We start from the raw sequence: 12364 nt of genomic DNA on the forward strand, positions 1-12364 counted from the left end.
TACAAGAAACAACAGGTGCATCTATGACAGAGAGACTAGACTGAAGGGAACACTTGAGCATATTTGAACTATATCCAGTTTCACCTAACAGACACAATAGTTTTGGCATTTACAATGTCCTCAGAACCCTGTTGAACCCCCCCCCACTGGCGGAGCCAGACCATTCAGTACTGTCCTGCTGAGTCCAGTGGCTGTGTTCCCCTATACGGTTTCAGTGGAGTGAGAAGGCCCACATCTTGATAAGTCACTGTTTCCAAACCAGAGTCACAGGTTTATGTAAACACATCTTAATCATGCAGTTAACAGTGGAAAAAAGGCAAAAATGTTGCAAAGTAACAATATCCACTTGATAAAAGTTAAAAATCACAGAAAAGCTGTGAGGTGTAACTGACTCGAGTGACTACCAAGCATGCTCGGTCCACCCACAGCATGGGTGCTGGACAAGGCTGCTTAGAGTTCTGAGTTGACTTTGTGTAATAGTGTTGTGGAAAAGTGGTAGAAGGTACATTCATTCACAGCAATCAGTTAGGCAGCACATTAAGAATCTATACAAGCATTTTCATAAACATGTAAAAAAAACATCAACAAAATCTATATACATGTTCACAAACATATACATATACACAGAAAACAGAAAAAATGAACAAAACTGAAATGGTGAGACCCCAAATAGTCAGTCACAGAACTTCTGAAATACGGTTTTAAGCCATTACAAGCCGTTGGCAACATTCTGCACATAGCATTTGTTACACAGGGAGGGGATTACTGATTTCTGATATTTAAGGCATTTCAACCACAAGCCTAAAAATCCCACAGACATATCCGTGCACAGAACCCAGGCATCTTCTAAATGAAGGTTTTTATATGATGATATGATTTTTTTTTAAAAAGAGTCTTAGGGGAAGTATGCCCATCTGAGCAGCTCTGTCCTGCTCCCCCTGCAGCGATGACCGCTTGACCGGTCCAGTCTGCTCCGTGCCAGCTCAACGGCTGCTAGATTTGGCTAGTAATGCAGGAGATGGCGGGGCATGAGGCCATGTCCACCCTGCGGCGTGCCCACAGTGAGGTGCCCAGGACGCAGGACCCAGTGTTTGAGTCAAGAGGAGGCAGCGGAGCAGTCAGTGGGGAACTTCTTAAGGACGTGTCGGGGGTTTTCCACTCGACACGGCTCTGTCATTAGTCCTGCTTCATCCCTCCACTGATCTGGTGTAAGGCCCATGTGAGTTCCACTGCTGGGGAGGATTTTTTTACAGTCCGCCCCCCCCCCCTCCACTCCCCTCGTCCTCCCCCTTCCCCTCGCGCCACCCCCTGCAATCCCCTCGACATTCCACAGTCGGCGAGGGGAGACACACACCAGCATTCCAATCGCGGCTGACGATCTGGAGGGAGACAGAGATAGAGAGAGAGAGCGAGAGAGAGAGGAGTTAGAAAGGCATTCCATGAACTTAAGGTTCAAGGACTAAGAAATCCTCACATTTTTGTAAAAACTGCCCACATCCTTATTTAGCCAGAGCTTTCTATCTAAAAATATCGTCAGCCAACCTTCCAAAAATGATCATTGCATTTATTCATTCATTCAGAATCATACACTGTTCATTTAAAAAGAGCATGACCCCTAAGTATTGTTAAAACGCCACAACCACTAGAAATTAAATGATATAGGAAATTACATGATTGCATTATGCCATTAGTCAGTGCTTCAGGCCTTAACATAAGCAACGTTGCAAAGTTGTTGGACAAATCTAGAAGATGGTTCTGAGGTGAGTTTTTTTCCCTTTTGGTCTCTTTTTGGTTTTGGTCTCCTGCCTCTAGTCCATATTTAGCCCGCTGCGCATCTGCGCCCGCGGTAATGTGCAGGTTGCAGGACATGTGGGGAGAGAGACCGATAACCCGGCCCAGTCAGGCGCTGCTGTGGACGCTCCACGTGCCAGTAGCACTCTGAAGTTTCCACACTGCCTGGAACAGTCCACAGGTCTGAGTGCTGTTTACCCCCCCCCCCCCTACCATACACACACACACACACATCCAACCTCGTGCCTGTGTTTTGCCTCGTTCCGCTGGAGGTGAGTAAAAATACTGCCGCCCTGCAGATCACCGTTTCACCGGGGCAGCAGCTTTAAATTTAGCCGGGGCCTGTTCTCAAAGGGCTGCATTGAAAGTGAACGTTTTCGAATTGGGCCGTGTTATTCTGAGGTAACGAGTTCCACTCGGCACTCTGCGGCAGCTCGGGTCATGTGATCGCCAAGGCGCAAAAACCGCAAAGAGTTTATTTCCGTGCCACCTCCAGGAGTCGTTACATAACTCGCCTATAACAGGCATTTTCAGTGACTAGTCTTGCAGTCAATACAGGGCCCTCCGGAATCTCACTCTCTATATATCTTCCTCTCCTCTATCTTTTTCTCACTCTGGAAGGGACACACCACTATAGCACGGCCAAAAGGCTGACCTTCCACCCAGTTTTCAGACCAAACCAGTTCCTCGGGTTCGTCGAGCAGAGTACACAAATCGGCCAGGGCCGCGGCCCACCACAGCCTTCCCCCTCTCTGAAACCCCCGAAAGAGACAACAGGAGCTTAAGAGGCACAAAGGCCCTACTATCCAGCCTGGCGCTGGATTCCTGATACTCTTTGTGTCTGCCTTCTTTAAACTCTTCCGACCGCTAAAAAAAAGAGTCTTTTTTTTTCTGCCCGTGCCTTGTGCTGACTCTGGAAGCCACTGTCAGTAACCTTTGATCAGAGGCCTTATCTTGAATTTGAATCTGACTCCCTTCAGTAAGGAAATGGCTCGGCCTTGGGAGAGGTGATTGGTGTCAGATCGCCAGCGCGTCCATAAATTCTGGTGATCAGACGGCTCGTTTGCACAGGAGACGTGGGACATTCTGCTATGGCGACCACATCTGTTCATCTGGGGCCTCGAAATACCAACGGCCCTCAACACAAGGGACCATGGATCGACCTTACATTGACCTCTCCCCAGTGATACACACAGGCGTGTGCAACAATGTTTACTAATGAGAAGAAATAATTATACTCCATTGACTAATGGATCAATCATTGAATGGCCTTCACATTTGTCTTGTTTTGACTTGACATGACTTACGCACAGTACACAAAATATGTTTAACATGCATATACAGTAATGATTGATATATTATAAAAATGTTTGCATCTAACAATAGATGTAGTCAAAGAAGAATTTCACCCTTGACAACTTGTCAATTTGAGTAATTTTTTCGTTGTTATTTCAGCAGATTTCCGGTGTAAACTGAGCTGTTGACAAGGTCCCTTTGACAGGTGATATATTAATAACTGCTAATCAAATTGTGGCTTAACCACAATTAAGTCACTCCAGGCATCGTATTTTCCACCCGGTTCAGTCTGTTTCCTCGCTTTCATGCCCCGCAGAAAAGAGCAATAAAAACGCTATTAGGTTAAAATGCAAATCCAATTGTGCAGGCTACCGCAACGGGGCGGATTCTCTGGAGATTTGGAAAGGGGGAGGGGAGTAGCGGGGTGGCAGCACGTGCTCTCTCTCTGTGTGTGTGTGCGTGTGTGTCTGTGCGTTTCTAAAGGCGGGGGACAGCACACAGATGTCCCAAGAATGCCTCTTTCAGTGGGCAGTTCGGTTGGCCTTTAGAGGCATTAATAAAACATTAGTATTGAATGAGTGCGTCTCCAGCGCTCACCCCTCTCCTCCTCTCAGCCAATGACAGCTGTCGAGGAAAACAAGCTGGAGCATGGCTCGTCACCTCTGACCCTGTCCAGGTGTGCCATGTCACAGCCAAAGAGAGCGCCCTGTTTGTCATGCCCAGCTTTGCTTCTCTCGTTAAAAACAAATGCTGTCTGGTCGGCAGCATGCAAAACAAATGAGCCGTTTTTTGCTCCAGTACCGTTTTCATCTGCAATCTGGCTTCCTTTATATGGAAAAAAGTTCTATGGAAAACCTTTATTCCGTTGAAAGAACCAATAAAGAGCCAATTCTTCTGAGAGCGTATGCTACGGTTAAGACAGGGCATTCCATACGTCCCACCCTGTGTAGATGTGGTATCTTTGGGACGTGGCTAAAAGTGCTCCGGCTCATTTGCATCGCTAGTTCCATTAATGTTGACATCAAATATGTGGCTCCTCTTGGTGAGATGCTATAAGGAATGCTGTTGGTATGACACACCCTCATTCCTTAAAGACCACCAATTAAATGTGGATGATTAATTCACAGGACGAATTGCATGCCTAATGTGGGCACAAACAAAAACCCTTTCATTGCCATGTCAAGAATTTCAGAACGCTGTCATTCGACTCTTCGTAAACATGAGGAGCGGAAAGAGAGCGAGAGAGAAATGTGGACTTTCTTTATTTGTTTCTCTGACCTCTGCCGACAGCCGACAACTCCAGGAGCACTCGGGTATTATTAGTTTCCAGCTCTTGGCTGCCAAACTGTGCAAAATATAGCTTGTGTCTTTCGCTCTCTCTCTCTCTCTCTTTCTCTCTCCCCTTCCCTCTCTTCTTCTCTCTCACTCTTCCTCTCTGTCCTTCCTTCTCAGGCATCTTGACATGTCTAAGGATGATTAAAAAACACTGTCAAGCAAGCGCTCCTTTGAGAACTTTGAAAGCAACCAGAAATGAGAGTGCGTGGGGAGCCGTCGGCGGCCCTCTGAAGTGTCGGGACTTCAGAGCCGTGTTGCCTTTCTCGCCCAGACATGTGTCTCCACCCCAGCCAGCTGTTTACTGTTGAGTAAGAGCAAACAGAGGCTATTCTATACTTCCTGTAAGCTGCCCTTAAACTGGGCTGCTGTAACTGCTTGAAATAAAACCGCTGAGGGCTCATTAACTTGATGTTTGCCGTCATATATCTGAGCCAAAGTACAGGGTTAATTAGTACAGAAAACAAATATGGTTTCAGGAAGTCTGGGTTAATGATTTCAGGCATGTTGAGGGTTAATGATTAAATGAGAAACTTGGCAGCTTTGCCCTGCGATGTCACGACGCTCTTTAATCATTCTTCTCAGTGGACACTTTCAAATGCAAATTGCAAATGCAAAGTCATAAAGGCCATCGACGGCTGCTTTGTCACTGGTCTGTCAGAACACAATGAGCGGTATCAGCGCCTAAACAACCTAGCGCTGAAACAATCAAATGGGCCAGAGAGGGGGACGAAGGTATGGCTACCCCCTCCTGCATCAACATGGCTGGACTCCGAAAATGGCCACCTGGTAGCTCCTGAGAAAATCGACTTTTGTGTGTGTGTGTGTGTGTGTGGAAATGGTTGACAGATTCTGGGTGCACTTGTTACCAGGGGCAGCAAAACAAGCACAAACGTGATTTTTTTCCCATGTGAGGGTTCCGAGGCCTGTGGCTTCCACGTCTGCTTTGTAATTAAGGTCTCAGCATTCCTTTAGTACCTCATTTGACACCCAACAGGCCTCATTAGAACATTTTTCAACAATTTATGGGGCAAACACAGACCTTGCTGTCTAATAAAACGCCATGCCCTTGCCAAATGTTTGGGTTTGTTTAGGCCTGAAATCCCCATGGTAAGGCTAAACATTCACATTAAACAACGCTGTGCAGAGTGCCAAAAGTCTTTCATCTGCTCTAACAAGCACTGCTTACTTCCAGACACTACACTTTCATTCCTGTACTCGCACATAAATTCAGATAGTCTCCAAATATTAAGGTTTATGAAGTGTTCCATACTAATTTAATGAAAAATGTCATTTGCAAATGTGTGTTTAAGAAAAACTGAGAACATAACTCACCAGATCAAAGGATCCTCTGTGTTATGCTGAGAGGTACTTCCAGGTGCTGACAAAGGCTGTGGGGATGAGTGAGTAGGGCACACTGGTGACGCTGTCCCATGTGTCCGTGGAGGGGTCGTAACAGTCCAGTGTCTTACACCTCTGTACCCCACAGTATCCCCCGACCACGTAGAGGCGATTGCCCGAGGCCACGGCGTGGCAGCTGATCCTCTTGGCGGTCACGTCCCCGAACTTGGACCACTGGTACGTCTCGCTGTTGAAACGGTACGCCGAGCTGGCCGAGAACTCGGTGTCCCCGCCGATCACCACCACCTGGTTGCCGACCACGGCGGCGGCTGTGTAGCGCCACAGCTGCGGGCACATCGCGGGCACAGTCCACCGGTTCTCACACGGGTCAAAGCACTGCACCTTGGGATATTTCTCTCTATTGACACTTGTGCCTCCAAAGGCAAAGAGTTTGTTCTTGGCGCCGACTACGGCTGCATTGCTAACCCCCTCACGGAGAGGGGCCACCAACGTCCATTTATTAGCCTGTGGGTCGTACTGTTCCACTTGTTTCAGGGAGACCGACGGAGAAGCTGGAAAGGACCCAGCTAAAGACGTGTGTCCCCCAACTACATATAAATTGTGGTCCAGTTCTGCTGAGCCATGTCCAAACCTGGCCACCATCATGGGAGCAGCTTTGGACCACTCGTCGTGGAGCGTGTCATACACCCACACATCCTTTGACGCTCCGTTTTCTGACCCCCTCCCACCCGTGACATACACCTTGCAGCCAATGGCACACGCGCTACACTCCTTCCGAGGGCTCGGGATGTCTGTTTTGGGGGTGATCTCCTTGGTCTTATGGTCGATCATGTAGACCTTATCACACATGAACGTCTGGCCTCCCAAGAGGAGCAGCGCTTGGCTCACCTTTCGTGGGCGGGCACAAAAGCCGGTCACCACGCCGTCGTTCTGCAGGATCTTCATCTTGCAGCGGACGGCATCTTCAACAATCTCCCTGCCCACCTTGTGTCCCATCACAAGCTCCTCCGACGCAACATTTTTCAGCAGGTAGGTTTCCGGCAACAAGGCCAGCCTCACGCAGCGCAACAGTTCCGGCAGGTCACTATGCCTCCTGTCCATGTCCGCTTTCACCCAGTCGATGACGGCCTCATACACCAAACTCTCGTCCTCCACCTCCAGCTCCTCACTGAATATCAGCTCCTGGATCTTGTCTTTGGGCAGGTTCAGGAAATCCTCCGTCCTGTAGAGCGTGGCGAAGTTGGCCAGGCACATCCTCCAGGAGAGCTCGTACAGCCTCTGGCACTGGTGGGCGTCGGAGAGCAGCATCATGCCCAGGCAGTTGGACGGGTGCAGGTTCTTCTCGAGGAACTCGGCGGAAGCTTCGCGGATGTCGTGGAACTGCAGCATGTCACTGGCCTCCAGCAGTGACTCGGCGTTCTCCTCGTTGATGATGACGCGGGCGGAGTAGGCGTAGTCCAGCAGAAGCTCCAGCACTTCGGGGTGAAGTGAGTCGTGGAAGTTGACCTCAGCGTCGCGGCTTTCCTTCAGGCCGCCACTGAACATGGCCTCGAAGTAGCGGCTGCACGCCGCCAGCACGGCCCGGTGGCAAGGGAAGGCCCGGTTGCCCGCCTGCAGAACCACATCAGTGAAGACCCGCCGCTTGCGGAGCAGGTTTAGGTGTGTCAGCAGGCTGTCGGCGTGGGACGTCTTGTGGAAGAGATGGATGTTCATCGAGCCCGAGCTTGACCTCGACTTCCGGTTCTCATGGTTGCTCACAGACATCTTTGACCTTGATAGTAAAGATACAAGAGCATTTTTATTGCCCCAGGAGAAAACATTTCTGACAATCACCATGACAACCAAACACCAAGTAAAATAACAATGACAGAGCATGCACATCCAATTAAACTTGACACAGGTGCAGCACAAAGAGAGAATCAAGCAGAGAAAATCAAATATTCCCTCACACACTGTTTAAAGCTCCAGAAGAATGTACACCCGACAGGCAAAGGCAGAGTGCTCAAAACCTAATCCATGATTCTCCGTTTTGGTAGAAATAGACATAGCAAGGCTGTGACATATATTCGGAGATTTGCAATACAGATCATTCTTAATTTATACTATCCAAATGACGAATGTGCCTCTCCACCCAAATCAGCATAGATCAACATTAAATAGGAAACACTTCAGTGCAATATAGGCTATAACCGAACAAAGCAGCAGCAGGGTGTATGCACCTGACTTCCTCCTATCACCACATGCGTTTATAATTCACCAGTTATGTTTCATAATGTATGGGCTCAGCTGGTTCTTTTTTAATGTCGCCTATGTAGCCAAGCGGTGTTATTAAGATTATTATTATTAAGATTTAATATTTGATCATTTTTATGTAGCCTAATAAGCGGCAGTAAAACAAATAATTACACATTTATAAGCCTTACTGAAATAATGCTATTATCGGCTATGACTTAACCTTATAATAGCCTAGTCAATAGATTTAACACATGTTTTAACACAACGTATGTTAATCAGGACCACTATTCTAGTTTTTTCATTGGATGGTATAAGTATCGATTAACTGATTTCAAATTTCATATCGACATTGTTGTCAGGCATACAAATAATTAAATTAAGCAAGAAGAAGGCTGCTCGACAGTCCCAGGTTCTGATGAAACAGAAGTGGATGAAATGTACATGCTGGTAACACGCGTCGTCCCCCAGTCGAGAACACTCCAGCATGCATCAGAAGAGAACACTTTCTGCACTGAATATTCATGCTATCTTGACATGTTGTGTCATTTTTAAAGGTAAACAATTCGGCAATACATAAATATATGTAATTGTATATGTGAAATTACTTGTCAGCGCAATTAACCCTACAGAAATATTTCCTTGTTGCTACTTACTGGTCCGTGGTATTCTCGTACGTTTCTTTGTCGAATTTCTCAGCGTCGGAGTAGATAATTGTCTTCTATTCCATAAATATCCGAGACATAATTTAAACCCATCTAGCACTTTTTAGAAATACGTTTCTAGACTAGGCTACCTATTAGTTCGATAGTACTTCTCCAAAACGGCACAGTCCTTCCACTAACTTCGCGAATTTTTCCTCATTGCTGTAGTAGCCTATCCAGCTAAATGAGCTCCTCCTACTCTACTTTTGATGTGTCCAATCAAGGAAGAGTGCTGGAATCAAAGCACCCTGCCCATACCGATCATGTTTTTTAAAAAAGAGCTATATTCAAACGACAATTTGCACACATTGGGAAATTTGAATTAATTTGCCAGTCCGATGATGTCTGAGTGCATGCATTGATGATTGTAAGCTACACCTCGCTCATACATTCCTACTTTGTCTGCCAGGTTGACAATGTGTGGGCTATAGCCTATTTCAGTGTTAAGGGTTTAACATCTAATTTTCTTTTCATTAAAACACATTTCAAAAGTGTTTTAAAAGTGTTACACAGTGCAAAAGAACCTTGAAATTTCAAGTAGCCTAAAACCCAAACAATGTGGGCTGGGCGCAGGTTAGGCTACACACCACACCATAGCCTACCTGTAGGCCTACAGTAGGTCTATACAGTTTTCTATCCTGTCAATAGGCTTACCAGTAGACTAAAAACGTATAGCCTGACATTCTTTTGTAAACCATTATTGCAGTATATGATATTAGTGGCATATCTGGCGTTGACATGATCAAGAACCATCTGGTGTTGACATGATCAAGAAAAAGGAAATAAAAGATGACAAAATATTAATATTAAGCATATCATTATAATAATAATTGAATTCAAAATTGACCCAAGGTAAGAATGCTTTCTCATATAGTAGTCTATATTTGTGACATTGTGTCTCCAGTGTGTTCATAACATTTACAGAGTTCATTTGTTTAATAATAAACACAGAATTGATGATGATGTGATGCAGGCTCCTTTTACAGCCAGTTGTGTCATGGTCACGGAGCAGGTCTTTCACTTCCATTTCTTTGGCTGTGAGTTTGGCCTCCAGGTCCTCCTCATCCCTGTGTGATCCCTTCTCATACCTCTCCATACCTCGCCCTTGCTTTCCTCCACCTCCAGCGTCTTGTTGTTGAGCCGATGGTCCCAATCCCTCAGCCGGGTGGACAGTTTCTTTGTCTCGGCCATCTCTGTCTCAACGGCAACCTGGAGTTCTGCATGCACACCTCAGATTTCCTGCAGCTCCTCAGCCAGCCGGTTTGCGCTCCTCTACCACCCTCTGCTGGTGAGACAGAGCTGTCTGAAAGAGTTTCTTTTTTACCATGACATTTGGTTACACTTTACTTGACAGTATCGACATATAGTTAGGGAAAGTTAGACTTTTTTTCCGCCAATCTGCAAAAAAATTTCTTACCAATAGCTTTTTTTACTATGTGTTCCTATAGGTCTCTAGTAACACCTCTCAATTTATCCATGGCCAAATCCTCGGGGAAACACCTGGAGAGCCCATCAAGTTTGGGGTGCCCAGAGGGACTGGGCGAAAATAATGAAAATATTTTGTTGACCAATATTAGCTTTTGAGATGTCTAACTAGAGGTTTTTAGGGGTGCTGAATATCCCAGCCATAAGTTTTGAGTAAAAATTACTCCAAGTCCATAAAAAATCCATAACAAGTGGTTTTATTGAACAATTACAAAAAAAAACTTTCTTAATCAGTTTAAAATTTAACAAACATCATCCCTCAACTCCCCTGCACTTCCTCACTCCTGTTATCTTCTGGCTGGTTGATGTTCTGGCAAGAGTTACCATGACAGTTCCAACAAGCAGAAATACACTTGACTCCTTGCTTTTTACAGCAGCACCTGAGAGTGTCACAGACGCCTGCACAGTTGCAGCTGACAAACTTCAGAAGGTTGTCTGTTGCAATGGGATCTGGTGTGACTGGTGCATAATCATGTTCTCCTTGTTTCTATCCACACTCAAGGACATCTAGTGATGGATTTTGTAGTAGTAGCCCATCTCTGGTCTGGAGATATGCCTGCAGAGAGTGCTATGCTGCACCTCCTGTAGTCGGAGGTAGTTTCTAAGGCTTGACACTAGTTATGTTGTCCTCATGAGTTTTACATGTTGCTCACTGTCCACCCTCAACGTTGGACACTCTTTTCTCTCTCTATCTATCTCTCTCTCTCTCACACACACACATTTATGCACATTGACTCTCTCACAAACACATTCACAACCACCCACCCACCCACACCCACACAAACACATATGCACACACTTACAAATAAAGTTCACACCTTCACTGATACTGTCTCTCTCTCTCTCTCTCACACACACACACGCACAAATACACACACATGCAAAATGTCCTTTCTCACACACACCATGATGAGACAAAACTATCTGTGATTATAGTACCAGTGTGTTACACGCAAAGTGTGTGTGTGTGAGAGAGAGAGAGAGAGAGAGAGAGTCCAATGCGGAGAGTGGATGGTGATTAACAAAATGGAGGATTAACTGAGTTAATATTTTTGTAAATATTTTATTATATCTTTTCATGGGCCAACACTGTAGAAATAACACTTTGCTACAATGTAAGTAGAGAGTGTACAGCTTGTATATCAGTGTACATGTGCTGTCCCCTCAAAATACACACAGCCATTAATGTCTAAACCGCTGGCACCAAAAGTGAGTACACCCCTAAATGAAAATGTCCAAATTGTGCCTAAAGTGTTAATATTTTGTGTGGCCACCATTATTTTCCAGCAGTGCCTTAACCCTCTTGGCCATGGAATTCACCAGAGCTTCACAGGTTTCCACTGGAATCCTCTTCCACTCCATGGCGACATCATGGAGCTGGTGGATGTTAGAGACCTTGCACTCCTCCACCTTCCATTTGAGGATGCCCCACAGATGCTCAATAGGGTTTAGGTCTGGAATAATGCTTGGCCAGTCCATCACCTTTACCCTCAGCTTCTTTAGCGAGGTAGTGGTCGTCTTGGAGGTGTGTTTGGGATCGTTATCATTCTGGAATACTGCCCTACGGCCCAGTTTCCGAGGGAGGGGATCATGTTCTGCTTCAGTATGTCACAGTACATGTTGGCATTCATGGTTCCCTCAATGAACTGTAGCTCCCCAGTGCAGCACTAATGCAGCCCCAGACCATGACACACCCACCACCATTCTTGACTGTAGGCAAGACACTCTTTGTACTCCTCACCTGGTTCCCTCCACACACACTTGACACCATCTGAATCAAATACGTTTATCTTGGTCTCATCAGACCACAGGACATGGTTCCAGTTATCCATGTCCTTAGTCTCCTTGTCTTCAGCAAACTGTTTGCGGGCTTTCTTGTGCATCATCTTTAGAAGAGGCTTCCTTCTGGGACGACAGCCATGCAGACCAATTTCATGCAGTGTGCGGTGTATGATCTGAGCAATGACAGGCTGACCCCCACCCCTTCAACCTCTGCAGCAATGCTGGCATCACTTATTTGTCTATTTTCCAAAGACAACATCTGGATATGACGCTGAGCATGTGCACTCAACTTCTTTGGTCGGCCATGCCGAGGCCTGTTCTGAGTGGAACCTGTCCTGTTAAACCGCTGTATGGTCTTGGCTACCGTGCTGCAGCTCAGC

General features: G+C 46.2%; 1 protein-coding gene across 1 annotated transcript; it reads right to left on the bottom strand.

Annotated features, from left to right (window-relative positions):
• Nucleotides 1-1263: 1263 nt before the first annotated feature.
• enc3 (ectodermal-neural cortex 3) lies at nucleotides 1264-8854 on the bottom strand. Its single transcript, XM_076278742.1, has 3 exons — nucleotides 8670-8854; nucleotides 5755-7552; nucleotides 1264-1379 (listed from the first exon to the last, which is right to left on the bottom strand). The coding sequence occupies exon 2, from the start codon at nucleotides 7543-7545 to the stop codon at nucleotides 5776-5778; it is 1770 nt and encodes a 589-aa protein (XP_076134857.1). The 5' UTR covers nucleotides 7546-7552; nucleotides 8670-8854; the 3' UTR covers nucleotides 1264-1379; nucleotides 5755-5775.
• Nucleotides 8855-12364: the final 3510 nt, after the last annotated feature.

The sequence above is a fragment of the Alosa pseudoharengus genome, unplaced genomic scaffold, assembly GCF_046254945.1.
Source record: "Alosa pseudoharengus isolate Yale_2024_CS ecotype anadromous, Long Island Sound unplaced genomic scaffold, YU_APseudo_1.1 YU_APseudo_1.1_scf_11, whole genome shotgun sequence".
NCBI lineage: Eukaryota > Metazoa > Chordata > Actinopteri > Clupeiformes > Clupeidae > Alosa > Alosa pseudoharengus.